Below are 26,990 nucleotides of genomic sequence, written 5' to 3' on the forward strand. Positions count from 1 at the left end.
CCGGAAGCGGAGCGCCGAGCCCGCAACGGCCGCTGCGTGTGCGACAGCGGCGGTGGCGGGCAGGGCGGAAGGAGGGGCGGAGGGGGACCCGGGCCCGGCTCCCGCGCCGGGGTGGCGCGCCATGGACGAGGCTGGCAGCTGCGCGAGCGGCGGAGGCTTCCGCCCGGGCGTCGACAGCCTGGACGAGCCGCCCAACAGCCGCATCTTCCTAGTGATCAGCAAGTACACGCCCGAGTCGGTGCTGCGGGAGCGCTTCTCGCCGTTCGGGGAGATCCAGGACATCTGGGTGGTGCGGGACAAACACACCAAGGAGTCCAAGGGCATCGCCTTCGTCAAGTTTGCCCGCAGTTCGCAGGCCTGCAGGGCCATGGAGGAGATGCACGGCCAGTGCCTCAGCCCCAACGACACCAAGCCCATCAAGGTGCGACGGCCGGGCCGGGGCGTCCGCACAAACGGTGTCCGAACGGGGAGGGGCTGTTCGGGGCGCGTCTCTCGCGCCTCCCTTCGCCCGAAACTGTGTCGGGGTTGGGAAGGGGTCGCACGTTTGCCCCCAGTGTCGGCCCAGGCGGCGCCTGCACATCTGGGCACGGAGGGGGAGAGGCGTTGGCAACGCGCTTTTCAACCCCGGCCAGGCTGCACCCGGGGGCTGGGTTGGGGTTCCCCGGGTGCTGGGTTGGGGTTCCCCCGGGGCGAACCCAGACTGGGCCTCCCCGCCCTCCTGCCGCCACTCCTCCGGAACTCTGTTGCCACGCCCAGCTCTGGCCTTGGCCTGCTGCGATGACTGCTCAGACTAGGTTTACCGTTAGGCGGACAAATAGCTTTGCTTGTCCTCAGGTAGGTGTGGAGCTTAACAACTTGATAAAATACACGCGACTGTGGCTCGCTGGTTTCCCCGGTACTAGAGGAGAGTTTGCTTGTGTATGGTATTTAAGTGCAGGTGGCTAAAACTGCTATTATAACTGATCATCATCGTGCTATTCTATTTTGAAAATCGTTTTATCCAGGCCCGATCTGTGAAGGTATTACGTAGCAAACGTTGTGTTACTGCCACTTTTCTTTGAAAGCACACTCAGGTAAACTGCCTTAAGAGCCAGATCATTGGGATGGAAGTGTAATTGCATTCTTATTAAATGCCTCTTTGTATACTCTTTAGTTCACTTTGGTGGTATTTCTGTTAAGTTTCTACACTTAACAGAAAATTAAAATAAAAATTGTAAAATTAAAACAGCTGTCTGTAAAATTAAAATAACTGATATAAGACAAAAAAGATCATCTTGAGGGTTGTTTGACTTAGTCTGTGCTTCTAATGCAGTGCATAGCACAAAATAAGCCTTCACTATATAAGCTATTTTTATATATAGCTTTATATATATATAGCTTTTTTAATACATATTATATATATAGCTATTTCTAAGTCATCTGTTTCTATCTAGTTATATTAAACTTCTTTGTCAGGAGTAGCCAAGATGTCATTGCTTTCTTGTTATGAACTCAATTCATAATCTAATCCTAAGAGTCTACAGTTACTTAAATTGTTCCCTTCCCTTGTCCTATAAAAACAACTGCTGTATATATAATTGTGTTGAGCTCTTCACAAAGTTATCTTTTCCTCAAATTGTTTTTAGTACAGAAAGCTGAGAAAAGTATTAATCATATGAACTTTTAATCATATTAATCAAATGAAAGACTCAGATGTATCAATCTCTGGAGACCTCTGTTCCTGCATCCGCAAAAGAAAAGGAGCCTGGGACTATACCAACAGCATAGTAGTAGACAGTCGACATTCCCTCTCTGCCCAGTTCTTTGTAATGATGAGAACAGATCATCAACAAAATGAATTGTAAGGCCATGGCATAAACTAAATCAGGGATTCGCAAACATTTTCTGCAAAGGGCCTCTTCACAAATCTTTCAGGCTTTGTGAGCCACATGTAGTCTCTATCACATGTTCTTTGTTTTATGTTTAGTAATGTAAAAATTCTTATATCATGAACTGTGGAAAAACAAAATATTGTAGTTTCCCAACTCCTGCATTAGATTGGTAATTTTCCTCGCTTTCCAAGTATAAAGTAGGTGGGGTTTTTATTCTGTGAGTATGACATTACAACTGAGATTTTAGACAACCCTCCCCAAGATGCCTCAAATTTGAAACTTGTCCACCCCCGTTCCTTGATTAAATTTCTACAGAAGAAGTAAATGTCCCAAAACTATAATGTGTCCTCCCTGTTAGCCACTGAGAAATTAAATTATTCCCTAGGATAATTGAGGTTGATAAGTCTGTTTTACAGACTTTTTTTTTTTTTAACTAAGTTTCAGCCAAACAATTGTTTCACTATAATACCTAGCTAGACAATGCCAGTTCAGGAGCTACAGTGTGGGCTGTCTTCCACTGGAATATAGGTTTGGGGTTTTTGTTCTTGTTTTTTTGTTTTGCTTTGTTTTCAGTATTTCCAGTTTAATTCATTCATCTTCGATTTTTCTCATGTTTTTTGCTTTTACAAAGTTCCAAAGCATCGATAAGAAAAATAAGAAAATGATAGCATCAGACCTACCTCCAGAAATGGTTATCAAAATAAAACTGATTCTGTGACATTATCTTAGAAAAGGGGTAAACCTAGAAAATAAAAGAGAAAAATCTTGGTTTTAAGCTTTGTAAGGATGCCTCTTATGTAGAGCCCTTAGTCTGTGACCATAAAATCTTGAGAAAGTATCCATTAAGTGGTTAATTATTATTTGTGTGTTCTGCTGTCTCCTTTATCAGAAATTCAAAACAGCCTTCTAAAATTTCAAAATTTTTGATCTCACGGGACCTTACTTGTTCCTTTTTTCTCTCTAGTATCTTTCCATATACTTAAGGCTTCCCTAATTGTATTTCCCTGTTGATCATTTATTACTTATATATACACTAAACTAATCTTCTGATGGCCCATTTCTGTGTTATTCAGTATTCCATTAATAATACCTCATACAGTGCTTGAAATAGTTAAAATTGGAAGTAGACTCTGTAGGGATGTGTCCCCAGCTGTGTCTTGTAATCAAGTCCCTACACTTCTGTGACAGCTGTTTTCCAAGTATACACCGCGGCCTTTTTCAATACTTCTGAAGTCCTTTCTAAGTTCAGTGGCCTTTTAGTTGTTGCTCCTACTCTGTAATTCCATAGGAACATATAAATAATTCCATATCCTAGAAATTCTAGCATTCTTCTGGGATAACAAAAACAACAACAGCAAAAAATTTACAAATGAAGCTTTACTACCAAGCAAATTAAATTCCAAATAATAATTTAGTGCCACAAATGATGTTTCAATATATTTGAATTGCCACTAGTAGTAAAATACAGCCTCAGGTCAGTCTTTTATTCATATAAATCATTTGGATGGTCACTGAAATGATCCTGATTATGATTATATTGCCTATTTAAAAAGATTAATAGTAGAAAGAAAACAGTTTTCAGTGTCACCATCTGAACATTTGGAAACCACAGTGCAGCGATATGAAAGTCATTGCAATACAATTGCTTCAAAATTTTCTTTTGATAAGACCCTATTACATGGTATTTATTTTTTTTTTTTTTATAGAGGCATGTTTTTATTTATTTATTTGTTTTGTTTATACATGCACTGGGTACAGTCAGAAGCGCGGGCGGGTGAGAGAATTCACCAGAGCCAGAGTGGGGAGCAGAGCAGGCAGAAGGACCGAAGTACACTGCTGAGGGGAGCAGCGGGCGGCAGGAGAGGTCTGCGCGCCATGCGGGACCCTCCTCTGGTGGCCGGGGAGCAGCCGGGGTTCGAACCGGCGTCGCAGAGGCCGCGGGCAGCTTCGCAACCGAGCGCTCAACCGCTGCGCCACCGGGGAGGCCCTACATGGTATTTAAGCTAACATGATGAAGTAAGTACACTTAAAGAATAAACAAACAGTTGACTAATTTTTGTTTTTTAGGTTTTCATTGCACAGTCCAGATCATCTGGAAGTCATCGAGATGTTGAAGATGAAGAACTCACAAGAATCTTTGTTATGATACCAAAGTCCTACACAGAAGAAGATTTACGGGAAAAATTTAAGGTGCTTATTTTTCTAGCCAGCTAGCATCTTTGATAACTCATAATCCTAAATTAGTTGTATGGTTACTAAATCTGAAGTGTTGTTTGAATTAAGTCATTACATTTGTAGTAGGGAAATAAATAGCTATTTTTAGGTCATCTTTTTCTATCTAGTTATATTAAACCTATAATGAACTACTTTTTAAGTTAAATAATATATAAAAACTGAAAAGTTTAATGATGGTATTTTTCTAACCAGACTTTATAATGAAAATGAAGATTCAGAAAAATGTAGCATAAAACCCATAAGGTTACATACCTAGTAGTAAGTAGTAGAGCCAAGATTTAAATCCAGAGCCTGTTTTTGGTCTGTAACATTTTAAAACATACCTTATCACTCCTCCTCTGCTACCTCTTGTTAGAGGTGACTCAGGCAACCCTGAATGTGTGAACTGTATCACCTAGTACTTATTATAGGCCTGTGTACTGTTGTACTTATTCACAAAAAGTCTTGTTTTATAGTTTTTAATCCTAAAATTAGACCTCTGGAGGGGGTATTGAAATTAACTATAGCTCTGAACTATAGCAAGATTACTGTAAATGAAATTTGAATGAAATTTTGAATCTTTTTGGCTGTTGGCTTTTTATGCAGTAAAATATACTTTCATTAAAATGATTAAAAAGCAATTTTAAAATTATTAGGAGTTAAAATATTTTATCCTTTTCTACTACTCCTCTTCCTAATAGTATGAATCCAGGTAGGCAGTAAGCAAGAAAGAAAAACACGTAGTAAAAAGTAATTTTCAAACTTCCTTTGTTCTACCTCTATTGAGAGCTGAATAAAATACTTTAAATATGACAATACAGAAATATATATCCAATTTTATTCCAATAGTAAAAAAAAATGTTTCTTACCTTATAATTATAAATATCATTTTGTAAGTGAACAATTAGAGCATTTTTATCTAAATGCACAGGAATTAAGTTGTGGCTGATTACATGAAAATTTTATTTTGTTTATTTTTTTAAAGATTTATTTATTTATGCGTACAAGAGCTGGCATACAGGCCAGAGATGCCAGAGGTGAAAGAGTCACCAGAGACAGAGTGGGGAACAGAACAGGCAGTCTGACTGAAATACACTGCCAAGGGGATCATGGAGAGAGACAGGAGAGGTCTACTGCACCATGTGGGTAGCTCCCTGGCTGGCCGGGCATCGAACTCATGCTGCAGTGGCCGCTGGTAGCGTCATAGTGCAGTGCTTAACCTCTTGCACCACCAGGGAGGCCAACAGAATTTTATTAAAATGAATAAAAAATACTAAGATTTTATAATCCATATTTTTGTTCAACATTAAAAGTAGACATTTACTACTTCTAAACTTTCTGAGTAAATCAGTGTTTTAGTCATACATTTTGAGAGGCTCTTCTTCAAAAGAATATACAATCATTTATGCTCCTATTAGGAGGCAGCCAAATAATTATGCTAGTCTCTACTGAATGTTGAATATTCTGACCCTGTGTAAACACTTTAAGTGTACCAGTTCATTTGTCTCATAAAACGGCCCAATGAGATAATATGACTGTTGGTCCCATTTTATAGATAAAGGGACAGGTACAGAGAAGATAATTAACCTGTACAGCGACTAACCCAAGATTTGAATGTAGGTTTGACTCTAGGGCCTCTGCTGTTAACCACTACTGACCAAACTTTGGAACTATCTGAACCACATACAAATTCTTACTCTCCCTTAATAATTTAGGCAAATTATTTGGTTTTCCTAAGGTTCAGCTTCCTTGTCTGTGAAATAAGTGAAATAAGTGAATTAAGTCTGTGAAATAAATAATAAAAATTATTGACAGTAATATAATTATTGAAAAATTATTGACAGTAATGTAATATATATGTAGACAAATGCATAGAAAATAAAAATTATCATTACTTTAGTTATGTTACTCTTTTATGTCATTATTATGGTTACTTGTCTAGTGCCTCATTAGTTTGTGACTTTTTATTTCATTATTAAAAGTGAATGTTATTTTAACTCTTAATTCCTTTTCTGCAGATAAAATTAATAAAATGTTCAGTTATTAATTTTTATTCTAAGATCCCTTCTTTTTTTAACTTTCATAGGTGTATGGAGATATCGAGTATTGTAGCATTATTAAGAATAAAGTCACTGGAGAAAGTAAAGGTTTGGGCTATGTTCGATATTTAAAACCATCACAAGCTGCCCAGGCAATAGAAAACTGCGATCGAAGTAAGCATGTGTTTGTTTAGTATAATTAAAGATATATAAAAATTTTTGATCACTTTCAATAACAACCTAATACCGGTTTTCGCTATCACCGCACCTGCAAATTTAATCTAAGTGATGGGAGTTTAAATATATACATCCTAAAATGAAAATTATTTTGGGACTATGTTTAAAATTTAATTGGGGCTCTGTTTTGAAGAGAAATATAAATAACTGTCTTAACTCTGTAAGTGAAAATGCTTATTTATAAAGGATAAAATTTATTAATTTGCTAGCATAGGTGAGTAAATATACATAGGATTAATTTTAAGCTAGAGTGACTTGAATTGGATTTCCTATGGTTGCTGGTACCGAAATGAAGAATAAGAGTTTTCAAGAAGTCAAGGAGAACACTTTTTGTTTTCATCCTTCTGGTTATATTGACCATTAGTGATGAGATGTGGAATAAATTATAAAAATCTATACATACTGGAAAGAATTACTGTTTATCAGTAGAATTCATAAATAACTCTAAGGTACTCGCCAAAATTTTTTCTCAGACTTCTGAATTTTTCAATCAACCAGCATTAACAGAATGCTTGTGATGTTATCATTATGTCAAATAGAGGGATACAAGTGGAATATAAAGCAACCCTGGATTTAAGGAATTTATAGCTATTTGAATGCCCTAGATCTAGTAGGTAAAAGATAGAGGTCTTTGAATGCAAGAATATGTCTTGTCTTTTTCTGTTATCCCAAATACCTTTGATAGAGACTTTATTGAAGTCTCTGTCAAAGATGCTACCAATTATAATAGACTCAACAAAAATGTATCAGATGAAGATGTTCTAAAGTGTATGGTACAGCATATCCGTGTTGAAAAACAAGTACACAAAATGAACATGGGAACGCATTGGGGAGGTAGGATTTGCATCTGGTGAAGAATAGGTGAGACAGATTGTAAAAGCACTGTTGACAAAGGCACAGTGTTAGGAATTAATATGTCTTTGCCCAGTACTTGAAGGCAACAGTCTGAATAAAGGCTTCTAGTCATTTTGAGAAATTACAAGACAAAGTTAAGGTTTTAGACAGGGGTCTAAGGGTTATCTCCAAAAGGTGGGAGCGGCTGGGGTTCTATGAGCCTTTCTTTGTCCGGAGACAAAGGGATTCATTGAAACATTGTAGTTAATTGAAGAGAATCTGAATTAAATAGAGAGTCAGGAAAGTTAGAGTGAAATAAAACATATTCTAAGTGTATTTCAAAGGGAAGTCATCTTGATAAAGAATATAAGAAATGCTTATAGAATTTTGATGTTGAGAAACCTAGGAGAATAAATGACCATATCATCTGAAGTAGGGGGAGACTGAAAGGGATATCTTACAATTACTGATCTTTCACATCTACATTCACCCATAATTTGGCATCTTTCTGTTTCTCATTTGTTCTTTGTCATTTTCAAAGAGCAAAGAAGCAGATCTGGTGGAGATATAGACTTGTTTTATGAAGTTATTTTTATAAAGCTAAGTTAGGCTCTAGCAATTAAAGTCTATTTGCAGATATGTTAACTTTGCTGTGAAGTTTGAAGTTGATGGATTCTCTTTTTCAGGTTTTAGGGCTATCTTGGCTGAACCTAAAAATAAAGCATCTGAATCCTCAGAACAGGATTATTACTGTAATATGAGGCAGGAAAGTTTGGGACATGAATCTAGAGTAAATATGTTTCCATTTGGTAAGTAAGCCCCCTTTATTTTAATAAGTTAAATAGTATATGCACTTTGGTTTGTGTTTTGAAAAATGATCAGCAGTCTGGAAATTTCACTTAATGAAAAACAAGTCTTAATATAGTGTCTTTTGGTCATAGCTTCTCATGTCCTTAATATTTAATACTTATTTTGTTAATTTATTTCTAATGATACTTTTTCCCATGGTTTTGCAATATCTCAAATGAAACCTGATAGTGGTTTCATCACTGCCACATATTTGGGTTAGTTTCTTCCTCTGTAGCTGAACACAAAGTAAGAAGAGACATATACATGTATCCCCTCACTAAGAGTCCTACAGTTTTATCCCTAAACTACTGTTGCTTTAAAATTAGAGCTAGATTTAAAAAAAAAAAAAAAAGAGGAATGACAAAGTAGAAGCTTGAAAAGGGAAAAACTAATGATAAAAGTAGAGCCTGTGAATGTTATATAATACAAGCTTTGAGGTAAAATACTTGCCACATTTTGTATTTTTACATACTAAAAATATTGCTGTGAAATTAGATACACATTTCTGCTTGTATTTCTGTGTTGAAAGTTGGGGAATGGAATTGTTTGTTTTCTCATCATTGGTGCCTTCTGATGGTTCTAATGACCAAGAGCATGCTGCAGAATACAATGCCTTTGCTCAATGCGGTGGGCTTATTGACAGTTCTTTTTTTTTTTTCTAGTACCTAAAATAATACAAAAATTCTTGAATGTATAGAAATTTAAAGATTTACCTGTTTTTTTGTATCGATAAAGAACAGCAATCTGAATTTTCAAGTTTTGACAAGAATGACAACAGAGGCCAGGAAGCAATCTCCAAACGCCTGTCAGTTGTATCAAGAGTTCCTTTCACTGAAGAGCAACTTTTCAGCATTTTTGATATAGTGCCAGGATTGGAATATTGTGAAGTTCAACGAGATCCTTATTCAAATTATGGTAAAATAATGTCTATATTATTTTTAAATATATTTATTTTGAAAAGATGGCTTTTCTCCAGTGACATATTTTATGTCACATCCTGTCTATGATAATGTTTTCTTTTTCTCCACTTTGAACTTCCAAATACAGTGATTCCTTAGTAAATAAACCTCTAGATTATAATTCCTGTGTATAGTCACTTAAAAAAAAATTTTAACTCCCACAAAATAGAGCATTCTGTGTTTCCATTTATACAACAAAAATACCTCAGGATAGAGTCTCCGAACTCTCTTGATAAATGCTAGGTTAAATTATAACTTAAAGGAAACTTAAAGTTTCCTCTTCATCCCTTGGACTCTTTTGCTTAAACTTTATACCTTTTTTTTCATTTCAGGCACCTAACTGTTCTACTGCTCTGTCTACTTCTTCCCAGTCTTAATAGCAGGAAGACTCTGCTGTTGCCATTTGCATTTACTAATTAGTTAATTGATTAAGCCTATTATTTAGTGTTAGCTTAATCTATCTTTGTATTTTGTTTTTATGCCTTGAGATTATTCTTTAAGACTTTTTTTAAATGGAGGCACAGTGAGTAAAAGTTGGCTTTCCATTTTGTGTCAGACTTAGATGTGAATCCCGTGTAAAACAGCTCTGAGACCTTGATAAATTGTTTATCATCTCTGAACCTCTCTTTCTTCACTGATAAATAAGATTATTAGCGTTGTCTATTCCAAGGTTAGATAAGAATTGCAAGTAATATATGTAAAATACCTACTGCAAGTACTGCAAGTCCTGGTACATAGTGGTAGACACTTAGTAAATATTAGGATTTGTTGACTTATTTTAAAGAATTGGAGGTGAGGGGTAATACAGAGTCCATATAAGGACTCCACTGTAATATCCTCCCTTAGCTAAATGCTCTCCAAAGAAATGTTAAATATGTGATTCTCGTCTGACACTCTCTATGCCTTACTTTTATTCTTCATGTAATTTTTCTTCTCTACCACTGCAGCTAGCCAAAATGACTACATATTCTTTTCAGATATCACTTCTCATTTCACTTCCTACGCAGAATGATAGGGAAAATTTTAAAATTTAAGAAAAGGTGGTCCATTTTTAGGTATGTCTATCATGTAAGAAACGCCAGTATCCTAAAATTACATTCATTAAACAGAACTTATGGTGATATTCCACTTTCCTTAAAACGTGTTCACATATTACCAAAATCTGGAAACTTTGTTATCTAGAACACAAATGTTGCACACATGCATAGGACACCTTTGTTTTTTGATCCATTTGGTTCTCTGTTTCCTAATTGTGTGATATAGGGCATTTCTCCATTGTTTTGTTTCTGAGGCAACAAACACAGGCTTTTGGTGTTTACTCTGCTTTCATTTTAATTCCTGTATATGCTTTACTTTGTTTTAGGTCATGGGGTGGTACAGTACTTCAATGTAGCATCAGCCATTTATGCAAAATACAAATTACATGGATTTCAGTACCCTCCTGGGAATCGAATAGGTGTTTCCTTCATTGATGATGGGAGTAATGTAACAGAGTAAGTACCATTCCAGGAGTACCTAAAGCCACGCTTTGGGTGTACATGGTTTTGACTTGAAGAATAAAACTAGAAAAACAATGACCTCTCAGATGAAGAAGTCACACAAAACAAGTTACTATTAAGAGACAATATTTCTAGCTTTTTGTAAATTATCAGTTATTATCTCCAGTCTCCTTAGAAAAATGGCAACGCAGATGGTAGCTGCACAGCTTGCGTCAATGGTGTGGAATAACCCAAGTCAGCAGCAATTTCTGGTAAGTAGGTAAGAATCTAACCTTTATAATACTTCAATAAGGTAGAGAATTATTGTGGCCTTAGTTCATAACCTACATAGAAAATTTTCAGAGCTAAAGTAAAAGACCACGTCGGTACCGTGATATACATCTGTCTTAGCTCATGGCTTAAAATCCCTAAAGTGCAGTTTTTTTTTTCTTACTTTGTGCTTAACTCTTCAACAGCAGTTTGGAGGAAGTTCTGGATCACAGTTGCCTCAAATCCAGACAGATGTTGTACTTCCATCATGCAAAAAAAAAGCCCCTCCTGAAACTCCTGTGAAGGAAAGACTTTTTATCGTGTTTAATCCTCATCCTTTACCTTTAGATGTATTAGAGGATATATTCTGGTAAGATTTCAACTTCACAAAATCTTATTTTGTAGTATAATTTGTTTATTATACTATATTATAGTATAATTTGTTATAATGTGTTTAGGCATGCTCAAGGTCTTGAAACTTCCTATCCAGTAGGAACCTATCTCTGGCTTAAAAAATTCCTTATTTGGGCCTCCCCGGTGGCGCAGCGGTTGAGCACTGGGTTGCGAGGCTGCGGGCAGCCTCTGCGGCGCCAGTTCAATCCCCAGCTGCTTGCCGGCCACCACAAGAGGGTCCCACATGGCGCGCAGACCTCTCCTGCCGCCCACTGCTCCCCTCAGCAGTGTACTTCGGTCCTTCTGCCTGCTCTGCTCCCCGCTCTGGCTCTGGTGAATTCTCTCACCCTCCCGCACTTCTGACTGTACCCAGTGCTTGTATGTATAAATAAATAAATAAATAAATAAATCTTTTTTAAAAAAAAAATTCCTTATTTATATCACCTTTTAAAATAGATGATCATTTTCTTCTCTCCATCATTTACTTTTATTTTTCTTTTGAAGACATAAAACATAGGATTGTTTTGGAGAGCTACTTGCATAGAATGAACAAATTACTTGTTTCTTGATGGAAGATAATTCTGCATAAATCTGTCTAGAATTCTTTTCATGTATCTTTTCCTTTATAGTTATAGTTCAATTAAACAGTGTTTACTGAGCATCTTCTATTTTGTAGGCATTAGTGGAGCCTTACGGATTATGTAAGCATACTGAGCAAACAATTACTTGATTCTAAGGCGTAGTATATAATAAATGTAAAAAAAGAAAGGGAGAGAAAGCCCTTGTTAATTTCTGTTTTCGACCTCTTCCCTTAGCTTTTTCTGTTTGATCTTTTCCCTGTTTGCCTTGGTGATTTGAAAAGATAAATGGAAACCTTACTACAGAGCTGCACAGAGTATCAGGGATATGGTTCAAGTATTTTATTTGCTTTATTTCTTGAGCCTCTCCTCCATGTTAGGCAGGTACTGATTAGAGACATTGTGTAAATAAAACTTTATTATGTAAACAAACATTATAGTCTGTGTCTTCTTAGAGCTAATGTCTGTATAGGAGATGGACAAGTAGATTGGAAATTGCAACCAGTCGAGATTGGTATTGTGAAAAAGAATATACAGGCTATGAAATACTTAGCAGGAGTACCTACCATAGAAACTGAGAAGACTTCTAGAACCTGATTGATAAAAATAACTCAGTCAGGAACAGAAGCTGGGAGTGGGTTATTCTTACCAGAGAGAATGTAATAAAAGTCATTGGAATATAGAATTTGAGAAACTGAGGGAAGATGAAGCTGGTGAGAACAAGAACCTTGTCAGGAAAAGCCAGAGAGATACATTAGTAAGTTTGTCCTTAGAGCAATGAGGAGCTGCTTAAGAGATTTTTAAGGAAGAAATAACCATATTTGTGTTTTTTGTTTTTTGGTTTTTTAAAGATTTATTTATTTATATAAGCACTGGGTACAGTCAGAAGCGCGGGAGGGTGAGAGAATTCACCAGAGCCAGAGCGGGGAACAGAACAGGCAGACCAATGAAATAGAGTGCTGAGGGGAGCAGTGGGCGGCAGGAGAGGTCTGTGTGCCAAGTGGGACCCTCCCCTGTTGCCGGGGATCAAACCAGCGCTGCAGAGACTGTGGTCAGCCAACCGCTGTGCCACCAGGGGAGGCCCATATTTGTGTTTTAGAAAGATCAATTCAGTAGAGTAAGGGGAGTGGTTTGGAAAGGAGCAAGCCCAGAAGTTGTGAAAACTAGTAAAGAAGGTATTAAAGTAACCTAAGGAAAAGATGATGATGATGGTTGGGAAGAGGAAAGTTAAAAATAAGAAGGAAGAGAATTTAACTGATTGAGGAGACATTTAAGAAGATTGACGTGAAATTAGAGATTGAATGTAGAGAAGAAAGTGAAAAAGGAGTTCAGAATGGACTCCAACCTGTAGACCTGAGGAGCTGTATTCATTAAATTCAGTTTGTTGGGTTTTTTTTTTTTTTGCTTTGTTTCAGTCGTTTTGGTAACCTGATTGAAGTTTACCTTGTGTCAGGAAAAAATGTGGGGTATGCCAAGTATGCAGATAGAATAAGTGCTAATGATGCCATTACTACATTACATGGAAAGATCCTAAATGGAGTCAGGCTTAAAGTTATGCTGGCAGATTCCCCAAGAGAAAAATCTAACAAACGACAAAGAACTTACTGATTCTTGAGGTAAGCCTTTTTTAATCTGAATTTAAAGATCCACTGGCAAATAGTATAGCATGGAGTTTCTTTTTAGAGATTTAGATGATGTCATTTAAATATACCATCACTTAAAACTTCACTGATAAAACCTCAGCTCAGGAGTTAATTTTATAAAACCAAAAATTGTTTTTGATGTTTATTGGAAGAGTGTTTTTACCCATCTATAAAATAAAATGAGATTTCATTTTTACAAAATTAATTTTCTGTTTGTGAATGTCTTACATACTAAGAATTTAATTTCTTACTATATGCTTATATAAACGTTAAAATTGAAAAAAAATTCTGAAGATTTTTAACTTGAATAATTAATGTCTTGAATTATGAATTAAAGTCTTTATAAGGAATGTTTTGACTTCTTACTAATAAAATGCCTAAAACACAAAATCAAATGGCAATTTTTTTTTTGGAACTATGAACCTGAATGTTCGGGTTTCTCTGGTCTTATATTTGTGCATCAGAACTACACATTCAGAAAATACTCTCATGTGTACATGTATGTAGAAAAACTATACCAATTTATCAGAAACTTTTGCCAGCTATAAATAATGACAACCATTTGAACTCCTTTCATTAATTTTCAGAAATCAAACTTATATTTCTGACAGTTAATTCATATCTCTTTGTATTGTTCCAATTTTTAGTATATGTGCTTCTGAAGCAAGCACACATCTCCTTGGCTTGAGGAAACATTCTTTAAAGTTAGAAATGTTCAACATTTCCACTTTTTAATCTGTAGATGAATCCTCAGTTTCAAGGAAAACTAAGAGTTTTTCTGGACCCACACACAGCAGCTCCCCAAGTCCACTGCAGTTGGGAAGCACTTGAAATTCAATTTGAAGTTTCTGGTTTGAAAAGTTTTCTTTTCCTTTCAAGTTTTCTTTCTGATTAATTTTAAGAATCAACAAGTATCAGAATAAATTGATGTAAGTCTTGCTGCTGATGACCATTCCTCTATTAGACCAAGCCAGGTGATTGTTAGTTCTTCTTTCCTAGATGGCAGTTGGTAATAGGGAGTTCCCACTGAACCCATTATGAATAAACCTAATTTAGAAAAATTTTAATTGTAAAAACCACTCCCATTATGCCATACAATGTAGAAATACTGAATTGCCAGTGAAAAAGAATTAACAAGTCTTTTCTTATAACAAAGCAAGTATTAGTGTTTACAAATAAAATGTTAAGAATTGAATTCTTTTTTAGACAAGCTAAGCAAATAGCATGCACAAATGTGCTATTTGTGTTTGTATCTGAATATTTCAGTAATGTAGGTAACATTCCTATTATTCAGAGAATCTTTACCCTTAAAAAAGAACAATAATACATCTTCATATGAAAATTTAAACAAGTTACACGTCATAGAGCCTTTCCTAATGATTATTAATATAGGTAGGAAATATTAGACTTAAAAATCAGAAGATCTAGGTTAGAATTCCAGCTGTGACACTTAACTGTCTGTGATTGAGCAAATCTTTTCGCCTTTCTGAAGCCAAGGTTTTTTTCATGGAGTTACTGAAAAAAAAAAAGATCAGCAAAATTCCTTTTTGAAAAAATGCTTTGCAAAAAATGAGTTAAAAATCTTGCATTGTTGACTTCAGTGTAACCTTTGAAATGTCACTCATCCAAATGACCAGAAACTGAAAGTTTATGTTAACAAATTTTCATATGAGAATGAAACTTTATAATACCACGTTTTCTCCTGTCATGGTGGTATACATTCTTCCTAATCCTTACTTTAGAGCACGTGCATATTCTTCATTGTGACTAGTCATAAAATGTAAATCTGTCCTTTTCCCTTTTATTGAACTATATTAATCGTATTTTGGGCAAAGATAAAGTGACATCAGATTAGTTGAAAACAATAGGACATATTTAGCCATATTGATTTTAAGAGCCATTTCGTTAGAGCACAGCTTTTTAATTTTTTGCTGCAATCTTCTATTTGCCATGGACTCCATAATGAATTTCTCTTCCTTTGCTAGTACATTAAATAAATATATTTTTTTAAGATTCAATACAATAAAATAAAAGCTTTCCCAAATTGCAGTAATGATGCGGTAAATTAAAGTCTGGGGTAGGAAGCATTTTTTTTTGATTCTTTTATTTTCAAGAGGACACAAACACTGCTCAAAAGGGTACCTTTTCTCTGAGGAAAAAGCATTGAAATAAGTGAGCTACAACTAGGAAATATGAGAAAAAACTGTTGTAAGAGTATAACTCTTAAATTAGTTTTCAATTTTGAGATGGGTCTGAGGTGTAAATTTTTTTTCTCTTTCAACTTGAGGCAAGGAGAAAATTTAGTATTTCAGAGCATTCTGATTTTGTATTAACTCATAGCATTTCCCCTCCAGAAATTCAGTACCTATTTATATCATTCTTCTGAGTAAGTTGGTTTTTCTTACCTATGATTAAGTAAGCAAATAACATTGCTTATAGTGAAATAAGGGAACAATTTCTAGCATTTTAGGAATACTATATACAACAGCTATTTCCTTTCAGGTGATGATTTTCATACTTGTGTTGTGTTCTTTCTACAGAACAAAGACTAAGTAATGACATAATCCTCATCTGACTGACTGAAAATGTGACTGGACGCACTCCCTGTGGACAGTTGACAGCTTTTTTTTTTCATATACCTGATAGTCTGTGCACAGCATTGTTTTGTCTCGGGAGCAGGGATTGTTGACATGTATTTTTGAATCCATACATTAATGGTTAACAAATATAGTAGTTGTTTTTTAGAGTGAAATGTTGTTATGTATAGCAGAAATAAAGTTTTCTTTGCTTAACTAAATCATGCCTTATTTATGTGAAAGGTGAGACTGAAATAATTTGATAGTGTTTAGAATTTGACTACATGACATATCTCATTGATTTTGAGATGCATTTTTATGTTTCTGAAATTGGGAGCATCTTGATAGAGATTGTGTGTCATTATGTAATTGAGAATCTTTTTTTTTCTTAGTAGAACATAAAAGTGCTTCTTTCAATCAGTTTCATCTTAGATTCAATAAAATATGGTAATTGCTACTCAGTTCTACACATTCAGATTGGCTACTTATATTTAAATCAAAAGCCAAAAGACATCATTAGAAATATATTTTTATAGTTATACCAGAAATTCTTGGTAATCTTATAAAGAACTTTTAAGATTACAAAGCAGTGTTGGTAAAAATTTTTAGGTTTATTGTTAATCAGTCTAAGTAAGCATAAGTAGCTTTGAGGGGTAGACATTTTCTCTTTATAAATACAGAAATATGACTGCTCCCAAAAATGACATGTAGGCAGTTTTCAGACAGACTATGGTAGAAAAAAAGTCATTTCATAAAAGATTTAAAATTAGGAACCCACTCGCTCAAAATTTTTAAAATCCAAGAAGAATTCCTATCAGCCCTGAGGTGAATGATACATATCCAAAAAGGTTTTTCTAAGTTAAGAACTTGGAACCTTAAAAAGACGTAAATGGTATACAATTGCTAAAATATGACTTAATTACCTCCGCATTGTGCCTTTCTCATCCTGAGTTAAACTAAAAATAGTGAAAGATTAAATTCACTGAGCTTAAATAGGGTATTTCATACTTGGACATCTCCATTGAAAAATTAAAATCCTCTTTTAGTCAGTAATTTTAGTAAATTTAAATAAGAAAACTTCCAGGCTTATCTTTCCAGACAAGACTTACTGAATGGGAAATGAACCCAGTATCTATGTGTGAGCCAGAGGGCATATTTTTAAAGAAAAGCAAATGTGCTCTTTGTAAGTGAAAAATTGAAGTGAGGAAAGTTGAGGATTAATTACGAAACAGACATTTATTCATCCCCAATTCATTTCCTACACGCACAATTCCACTTCACAGACCAGAATTGTGCCATACTGGTTATCTGGTTCTACCATTCACTGCTTTAATTCCCCTCAATATTCCTAAACAGTGTAAAAATTAATAAGTCATTTAATGTTATATGTAGCAATAGTAGAAGGAGCTCCCTACTTCCTACCTGAGTCCATTGCATCTTGTTTTAATCCTCATAATGGACAAAATCTAATTCCATATAATTTTCATTTATTCATCCCTAATTTTATACTAGGCCACAGAGAAGTTGAATCTTTCACTTGGTAGTTATCACATGCCCTTCTGCCCTCCACATTTTCTAATTCAGATAAAATAATCCCAATTTCTCTATTCTTCATTTAAAGTCAAGATAATCAGGTCCTACAAACAGTTGTGTTTCAATAAGGTGCTCATCTAAGTTTTTTCTCTTGAGTCCTTCGTATAAATTCTACAAAGACTTGTATAATAGCTCTCTACCTGCAAAACACTGCTTTCTACCTGCAAAACATTGAAACCTTCCTTTGTATTTTCTCTACCAGTTGATTATCACAATGAGCCCTGGTCACTTTGTTTTAGGCATGCTTTTAATCTTAATCCCTTTGATCATTTACCACATTCCTGCATTCCTGTCACAGTTGATCCCTAAAACTTAATCTTAAAAGCCAAATGTCACATTTTTCGTAGCATGAGGAAATTCTAGAACCTAAGAAGTAACATTTAATAATCTAGTGCTTATTATCTTGTCCTAAATATTTACATTTCAAATGCTGCTTGGATTTAAGAACATATTTATATACTTAGGTGTTGTGTACATAACAGTCACTAAAATTGCCAGCATAGTGGAGTTTTTATTTTAAAAAATGCTAAACAATACAGGTTAATAAATTCCTCTTTCAGATATGTGGATCAACTACTAAGTAACATTTAAAATAAGCCGGATCAAAGTTTTCTTGTAAATTCATTGTCAGGTCTTTTATGATCGATTGCAGTTGCTGACAGCAGCTATCAAATTTACTGTTTTTAGAGTTCATGTCTCAAACTATGTTCCTTGAAATACTGGTGGCTTGAGAGAATGTGTTCTTTGAGAAAGAAATTTTTATAGTTAAATGTATTTAGAATATATTGGATTATTACTCAATGTTTTTTGACCTTAAAACTTCTCAAAATCTTTGATAGGTAAATGAATACCATCCCTGAACCTCCCAAAGAGAACCATCATATATACTGTGAAAAATGTTATTAGAAGCACACTAAAAGGGTACCAAGAAATAAATTTTAGGAGGGGTTCTTCTAGGACATATACTGTTTTTTTTTTTGTGTGTGTGGTATGGTGCAATTTTATTTACATGTTTTTGTTCAAAACTTCTTTTTTATTCTACCCTCATATAAAAATGCAGAATACTCAGAAAATTATCACTCAAAATTTTAGGTTTCCCTGAATTTTCATATCTTAATTGGGATCCTTCTACATAATGTTAATGAATCAGTGGAAAATAGAAATAAGAGATTTTATTTTACCACTAGGTGGTGATAAGTCTTGCTATCCAGAAACAGTTGTGTGCAGCATTTCACTGTTATTTAAGGTGCTGAACCTGAAATGATAGGATGTGTGTTGTCAAAAGTAATGGGTCTTAAACCTTGGTATCCACAAAGTTTTTGCAGGTTAGGTGTGCGTTTTACAACCATCACCTAAGTGATTTTGATAAGGTGGTCCTGTCATTGACTTTGCAGTCTACTGACTTAAAAAGATGCCATATGTTCAACTTTAGGTTGGACAATTTTATATATAAGATGGTGAAAAGTGTTCATGTCTTTTTAGTTGGGCACTTTTTAGAATTAAGCAGCTGCTTTTCCCTTAGTATCAATAAGGTTGAATTGCAAAAAAAAAATTGAAAAATACAAGCAAAATGCCAGGCCAGTTTTTTCATGTAGGCAAATATATTTGATGTTTATAAAGAATAGTAATTATTTATATTTTATGCCATTCAAAGCCACCTAATTTTATTTACATTTATTTTTAAGTGAATTATGTTAATAAATTATCAAAAGTTTTAGCCCTGAAAGTGCATAGCTGTATGTCATATTTAAATGACAAAGGAACATAAAGGATATGTAGTTACATCAGCATCTAAAGAAATAAGATATTATAATCAAAAGTGCAGAAATAAATATACCTCTAGTATATGTGTGTGAGCATTCTTGCTAAAGTGAATTCTCTTTACCTCAATAAACCTCATTTGAGAAAAAAATAAAATGAATCCTCTACAAAATATATGCTTTTTAAAAAGTGAATCCTTTTTTGGTGTACCCCTAAACTTATTGATGTATAGGTAACACTAACTTTGAATAAATTCTTAATAAATACACAAAGTAAGGGCAAGAACAAATTTATTATTTATATAATCTTCACACAAGTTATACAGGCTTTCTTCCATATATGGATGGTAAATTCCTTTAAAAATCATAGCAATTATTTTTAAATGATTTCAATAAAGAGAAAACAAAGGTGATCCTTATTAGATAAGTCCATTTTAATATCTGATTTCTAACAAATGGATTGCATTATTTCTTTTTCTAGAAACAGTAACTCAAGAACACATGGATCCTGGAAATGGAAGGTATGGTATTACTAGGGAATCATATAGAAATACTTAGTTAAATATTTAGTTAAAATATGAAGTTCATTTATTCAGTGATTGTGCTTTTGACTAAAATAGAACTTGTCCTCAAGGGGAAATTCCAGGTCTCCCTATAATCGTAGAAAATTGCCAGGCCCTGTGAAAATCCATTTCATTGGTTATCACAAGAAAAGTGGGTTCTATGACTGCCATGTATGAACTGCAACTAGTCTCTGGGCATCAAGGTTATATGAGCTAATGAACCTGCATATTGACCAAAGCTACAACTGCTGTGTCATCCTTGAGACTTCCTTTCCAGCAAAACTGCTGAAGTGGTGGAAAGAAGGCATCAGAAGACTACTTTATGAAAATTATTTGTACTTGAGATACAAAAATCAGAAACTGTGCATAAAGGTAAGTACTTTTTTTCACAGAAACTAGAGGAAATATTGAGCACAGTAGGTTAACCAAAGGTTACTACATGCTTTTTTTTCTGTCTCTCTTTCATGGCTGATTTTGTAGGTAAACAATACTGCTACTAAATGATATCTTGTGCATAGATTATTATTTTCCATCATTAGTAACATAAATCATGGCATTCCTTAGCACAGAGATTTTAAAGGATTGACTTATTCTGTTATTTTTTGTTTGTTTTTTATTTTAAATCCAAAAAGAAGATAATTAAAGCCATGTATTTTAAGTTACCGGATTTAAGTTGTCCACCAACGTACTGGAAGATCTTTCCAGTATGTAAAATTATGTAAAATACATAAATATGTAAAAATACATATTTTCCCTTTCATCATCAATGAAATCTGTAAATTACATTGGATTTTGGCCCTAGGAGGTAGCTTTGTCAGTCATATACTATTGATCCATTGGCATTAGCATGCAGTAACTTAGGAAGTGGTAATGTCACATTTAGGGGAAGATGGAGAAGGAGATAACTATGTGTGACTGGTAGAACTGACTTGGGAAGAATCTGTAGTATTTGCTGAGAGCACTGGGACTGGTTGACCTGCTTTGGCAATGTCAAAACTGGAACAACAATGGGGGGATGTATGCTGGAAGAGATAGCACCCATCTTTGTTTTACTATCACAAATTGCTGCCAAGGTTTATTTACCATTAGCTGCCATGGTGGCTTAACCCTTTGAGCAGAAACTTAACAGGCCCCATCTCCTACCAGTTTTACCTTAAATCTGGTAATTGTAGGCACTGTGGTATAGTCCCAGCTTCATAGTAACCTTCAAGAGCAAGTTTCTTAAATGGCATTAGCATTGCCTCATTTGGATCTGTTTCCTTATCTAGAAAATAAAAGTAATAGACAGTGTATATGCAAATATCTGCAGTCCTCCCAATTTCCTGCAAGCATACCCATGAAACCATTCAAGTAGGAAAACCTAGGGAAGAATAGTGGAAATTGGAAGGAATTTTTACTAAATAAAGCAGTAGGGAGTGGATTTTTTTTAATGACTGAAATTACACACTGAAACAGTTTATCAGTTATGATGACCTCTTTCCTTCCCCTTTCCAGCGCTCCATATTAACCTATGTATAACAAGTCTATACTAATACACTGAGACAGCTTTTCAGAGTTCAGTCGAAAGAATCTTCATTCTGTATTTCTTACCTAGTAACAATGAGTGACAACACTATCTTGAGGTTTTCTTAACCAGGAGAACCACAGCTGACATTTACCTGCCCAGGTTAGGGGAGGCAATGTCATAAAAGCCATCTTACCTACTCTTTTGGTCAGGAGTAGTGCTGAATGACAAAGACAGCATACATGACCCCAAAAGATCTCTTAGCTTCTGCTCATCAGCTAATTTAGAATATTTATAGTAGGATTAAAAATACATATGTCTAAGTTGTTGTTTTCAGCCATTGGCCCCCAAAATATCAGTCTTATTGCAAGGAAATCTCTTACCCTTTTTTACTGTAAGCTCAGATCTGATGGATCTCCTTGACTTTCCTGGAGAAATGAAATGGGTCTAACATTTCTCACCACCTGCAAAATATTTTATCAGCAATTGAGTGGACTAAAAGCAGTCTTCAGAGTCTGCCAGTTCTGCAGCCGGCCTACCTAAATCTTTCCTCATTCAGAAGTGAGTAAATGGGCAAGAGACTTGAACCAGCACTTCACAAAAGAAGGCCAAGAAAGGGTAGCAGGGGTTTTTTTGGGGGGAGGCAGGGAGCATTGGGGTTTTGGCAGAGGAAGAGAGGATTGGGTATATTCCTCATCTTTTCTAAAGAAACATTAAAATGGTCTCTATGTTAGCAGTTAATGAAAGTTTAAGAGGTTTTTAAAAATCTAGTATCAATTATCAAGAAATGTATGTTTAAAACTACAGTAATATGCCCATATACTGTTAGGAACAGCCAATACTAAAATAGTAACAGAACCAGTGCTGGTGTGTGGAACAACAGGAACTCTCATTAACTACTGGTGGGAGTGTAAATTGACTCAACCATTTTGAAAATGAAAACGTTTGACAAATGTCTAAATTTAAAACATACATCTACCCTCAATTCGGCAATTCTACTTCCAAGCATATATCCCGCAGAGATTAAAAACATGTATAAAAACAACAACAAAAAATGTACAAGTATATTCTTGGCATCATTCATAGTAGCCTCAAAGTAGAAACAATCCCCATGTCCATCAGCAGTGTCTGTGTCCAATGAGATACCCAATAGCAAGGAAATGAGAGAACTCTTGGTTACATTTAAAAGTTTGGATGAATCTCATAAATACAGTGTTGAGGAAACTAGTCAACAAAAGGAAATGTGCTGTATGATCCCACTTATAAAAGAATTAGAAAACAAGCAAGAGCTCACTTTAGGCAGAAAAGAATAGGTAAGGGTGACAGGATCCTATGGTGTACTAGAAAACTTGTCTTTCTTGACCAGCATGGTGGTAACTTTGTAACAGCTTTTTGAGCTGTGCTCTAAGGGTAATGCATGTTTTAAAATTTATACTTCAATTAAATTTTTTGTTTCTTAATGAGTTAAGCAAAATCAATAGGAGGCTAATGAGATAAGCAACACTACAGTGTGAGAGAAGAACAATATCCTGAGGCACTTGGAAGGAAGTGCCTTTTTTCTTCCATTGCATGTATAGATTTAGAAGACTAATTACAAAACAGTAATTAGTCATAGAACTAAGGAAGTATACTCCATAACAAACAATAGTGACTACCAAGTGCTTTTCAGAGCCCCGTTGGTTCTCATGACCCAATAAGGAGAAGGTGGAAAAGGGTTTCCCATCCCTCAATTTGTTGATCAAATCAGAGCTTCCTTTGTCAATGTTATATATTGTACTTAATATGCTTTCCTTTAAGAGAGTCTGCAACTTACATGTTACAATAAACCAAAAGATTAAATGTACCCTCAGATGAATTTGCTGAGGAAAGGTAAAGATTTAGAAAACTTTATTACAAAGATTTATCTTCTAATAATATATGTTCCCAAAGAAGACAACAAAACAAATTAATAGAAAACTTTAATAGAAGAAACCTCAGTCTTTTAAAAAAAAAAAAAAAGCTGAAATCTGGAGATCCTCTCTATACATTAAATGCCAGCTGGAATGGAGCAGTGTCTATAGTCTTTTAGTTCAGGATTTCTTTGCTCATCCAAATGTGAAGGTAACAGAAAAACATCCTCTGATGTGCGAGATACTATTCATTTGCCCTTTCTAGAAAAATTTTGCGTGAATATAATCATACTACAAAAATGAATAAAAATGAAGAATAAAATAATGAGAAAAGAAAGTCCAGTTGATAAGTATTGAAATCAGTAAAACTGTTAGGATAATGCAGATAATTGTTTAATGAAATGTTGAAAGTGAGATTTATTAAGTGACTTATCAAAAAAAATGGGTTTTTAGCCCCAGTTTAAGTTAATAAAGGTATTTGGGGAAGGGCATGGTATGAGCAATAAAATTCTTGCTTTTTGTAAAGAAAAGTTAAAACTTACTTTTTTTTTTTTTTTACTTTGAAAGTTAAATATAAGTTTAAGAATCTTTTGAGGGCCTCCCCTGTGGTGCAGCGGGTTGAGCGCTACGCTGTGAAGCTGTCCGCAGCCTCAGCAGCACGGGTTTGATTCCCAGCCGGCCAGGGAGATTCCCACATGGTGAGGCAGACCTCTCCTGTCTCGCCCGCTGCTCCCCTCAGCAATGTCTTCGGTCCGTCTGCTTGTTCTGCTCCCCGCTCTCTCTGGTGAATTCTCTCACCACCACCCTCCCGTGCCACTGACCTGTACCCCTGTTCTTGTATAAATAAATAAATCTTTAAAAAAAAAAGAATCGTTTGAAATCTGTTAAGGTGGTTAATAATAAAATTAATAACAGAATGTCTCCTGTCCAAATCCTTGAAAAAAATGACAATGAGATTGCACATGTGACAAAAAAAGAAAATCATTAAGTCCAAACGTGTTTAAGTTTTAAAACAAAATGGAATGATTTGCTTCTTCCTAGAGACATACTTTTATTTCTTTTTATAATTTTTTTATCAAAGTAACATTGACTTACAGCACTACATGACTCAGAAATATAGGGCCAGGGCCTCCCCGGTGGCACAGCGGTTGAGCGCTGAGTTGCGAAGCTACCCGCGGCCTTTGCAGCGCCGGTTTGATCCCCGGTTGCTCCCCGGCCACCAGAGGAGGGTCCCACATGGCGCTCAGACCTCTCCTGCCGCCCGCTGCTCCCCTCAGCAGTGTACTTCGGTCCTTCTGCCTGCTCTGCACCCCGCTCTGGCTCTGGTGAATTCTCTCACCCTCCCGCACTTCTGACTGTACCCAGTGCATGTATAAGCAAAAACAAGCAAACAAATAAATAAGTAAAACATGCCTCTATTAAAAAAAAAAAAAAAGAATATATTTTAAAAAAAAGAAAGAAATATAGGATCATACCTCTACAATTTTAAATAAAATTCTGTCATGCACATTAACACAAAAAGTACAGGAAGACAGTATAAAGCTAAGTAACAGTAGTATGCTCACTAATAAGACTACAATCAGTAATGAAGGCAAGCCCTAATGTTTATATACAGGATAATATAGGATTAAACTGTAGAGGCCTCCCTGGTGGCCTAGGGACTAAGTCTAGCGCTATCATTTCTATAGCCTGACTTCGATCCTTAGCCAGGGAGTTGACCCACATAAGATGCAGCAGACCTCTCCTCTTTCGCCTCGTGCTCGCCTTAGCAATGTATTTCAGTAAATTCGCCTGTTCTGTGCCCCTCTCTTGTCTCTGGTGAATCCTCTCACCCTTTGCACCTCTGCTTATTCCCCATTTCGTCTGTGCAAAAAAAAAAAAAAAAATGTAGTAATGCAAGGAAGGACCTTTAAATAGTGTAGAAAGGTGGAGACCTTAACACATTTTCTCTGAACTATAACCAAAAAAAAAAAAAAAAGAAGGGAGAATTACCCTCAAAAAAATGAAAAAGGTATAAAATTAATATGTATAGAAAAAAAATTTCCCAAAAGGAATCATTTACAAATCAGATAACAATATTGAATGACAGGCAGCATAGGGGACCCAGAAAGATATTTTAGCTTCTGCACACCAGTCAAGTTGAAATTATTTATATAGCAGGATTAAAATTCAAACAGATGGGGAAAAACCTCAAACGTGTTCTTTCCATCCTTTTTTGTTCTAAAGAAATTGCAAGGAAATCTCTTACCCTCTTCTATCTTTAGCCTAGATCTTGCGGGATACCTTGGATGTCTTGCAGAAATGAATTGGAAAGAAATGAAATACCCACCTGCTTTGTATTACATAGCATCTCAGTGGACTGTGGAAGAGCTGAAAGCAATCCTTGGAGCCTCGTATTTCCCCTGAAATTTAAAGGGCAGCAGTTGTACAGCCCCCTATTCTTTGGCCATGAGGTAATAAAATGTACTAAAGAATGTACTAAAAAAAAAAATCACCTGGAAAATAATTTTAAAACTCTTCTAAACAGCTATTTTGTCAAGAAAAATGCAGCTAAACAGAGTGAAAATAAAATGGCAGGTAAAGGATGTGTTTAAAGCTACCCTGAAAGACAAATGGACAGCCACTGCACTGCATAAAGGGGTAAAAAGTAATTTCAACATGCAATACTAGAAACAAAAGTAACAAAGTTCATTAGAAATAAATTAGAAAAAAGTAAAATCACCACCTCCTGGCCTATGGATTTTTTAAGTAGCTTTTTTAAGTAGCTTAATCTAAAAACACTGAAATCACTAATAATAAAACTAGTGAAAAACAGACTTAGGGCCTCCCTGGGGGCGCAAGGGTTAAGACGCAACCTATGAAGCTATCTGCAGCCACTGCAGCATGAGTTCGATTCCTGGCCAGCCAGGGAGCAACCCACATGGCGCAGCAGACCTCTCCTGACTCGCCCGCTGCTCCCCTCAGCAGTGTACTTTGGTCAGTCTGTTTGTTCTGTTTCCCACTCTGTTTCTGGTGAATCTTCTCACCCCCCATGCCTCTGGCCTATACCTCAGCTCTTGTATGCATAAATAAATAAATCTTAAAAAAAAAAAAAACTTAAAAATGTCATCCTCAATTATATATTTTAAACATCTTATGAAATATACAGTACACAAGTTTGGGAAATCCATGCAGCAAGAATTAGAAGACCTGAACTAGTAAATAGCCAAAGAAAAATGTTGAGGTAGTTAGCAGTGAGCTGTAACTCCTCAGGGAGCCTTGATCATGCATGTTGCCAGACATGAGTTCATTATTCCTGTGATCATAAGTTTTTTCCTACAGACAGAAAAGGTGAGTATACATGTGTTTTTCAGTAGATCTGCCTATTCTGTTTCCCACTCTGTTTCTGGTAAATCCTCTCACCCCCATACCTCTGGCATGTACCTCAGCTCTTGTATGCATAAATAAATCTTTAAAAAAGAAAATGAAAAGTATACTTTATTCCCTAAAGATCATAAACTTTCGTGAGTAAAACCTGTTTATTTTCCTGACTCAAGCACAGTTATCCATGTTGCAAGTTATAGGTACTAAATGTTTATACACCTGGTCTCCTACCTCAGAGGTTCTATACTCTTTTAACCTTAATTTCAGTTTTATGTTTTTGTCTTTTAAAAACCTGTTAGCAACTCAATCATAGTCTGCATAAAAAATCAGTGACAAAAATAAACGTAACATTTACTGAACCTTTACTATGTCACTAC

The 26,990-nt window shown here is 35.5% G+C and overlaps 1 protein-coding gene across 6 annotated transcripts; it reads left to right on the forward strand.

The window, feature by feature from the left end:
- Window positions 1-26,142, forward strand: RBM45 (RNA binding motif protein 45). 6 transcript variants are annotated; one of them, XR_008553592.1, is made up of 11 exons: window positions 122-421; window positions 3,939-4,061; window positions 6,172-6,298; window positions 7,882-8,004; window positions 8,780-8,959; window positions 10,367-10,496; window positions 10,669-10,753; window positions 10,958-11,121; window positions 13,138-13,338; window positions 19,776-21,922; window positions 25,515-26,142. XR_008553592.1 is itself a non-coding variant. In XM_054699877.1 (11 exons), the coding sequence occupies exons 1-9, from the start codon at window positions 122-124 to the stop codon at window positions 13,328-13,330; spliced, it is 1,425 nt and encodes a 474-aa protein (XP_054555852.1). In that variant the 3' UTR covers window positions 13,331-13,338; window positions 19,776-19,815; window positions 20,135-24,402. The 6 variants fall into 6 exon arrangements, 5 of the variants coding, with proteins under 5 accessions (XP_037379512.1, XP_054555852.1, XP_054555854.1 ...); XM_054699877.1 differs by lacking the exon at window positions 25,515-26,142 and having other exon boundaries at window positions 19,776-19,815; window positions 20,135-24,402; XM_054699879.1 differs by lacking the exon at window positions 25,515-26,142 and having other exon boundaries at window positions 19,776-19,815; window positions 21,766-24,394.
- Window positions 26,143-26,990: the final 848 nt, after the last annotated feature.

The sequence above is a fragment of the Talpa occidentalis genome, unplaced genomic scaffold, assembly GCF_014898055.3.
Source record: "Talpa occidentalis isolate TD23 unplaced genomic scaffold, MPIMG_talOcc4v2.1 talOcc4.3, whole genome shotgun sequence".
Taxonomy (NCBI): Eukaryota; Metazoa; Chordata; class Mammalia; order Eulipotyphla; family Talpidae; genus Talpa; species Talpa occidentalis.

Excerpts from the sequence above, each read along its gene's own strand:
- RBM45 (XM_037523615.2), top strand. The coding sequence starts at position 122 with ATGGACGAGGCTGGCAGCTGCGCGAGCGGCGGAGGCTTCCGCCCGGGC. Across the intron at positions 422-3,938 it reads ACGACACCAAGCCCATCAAG|GTTTTCATTGCACAGTCCAG; the intron begins GTGCGACGGCCG and ends TTTGTTTTTTAG. Across the intron at positions 10,754-10,957 it reads CAAGTCAGCAGCAATTTCTG|CAGTTTGGAGGAAGTTCTGG; the intron begins GTAAGTAGGTAA and ends ACTCTTCAACAG.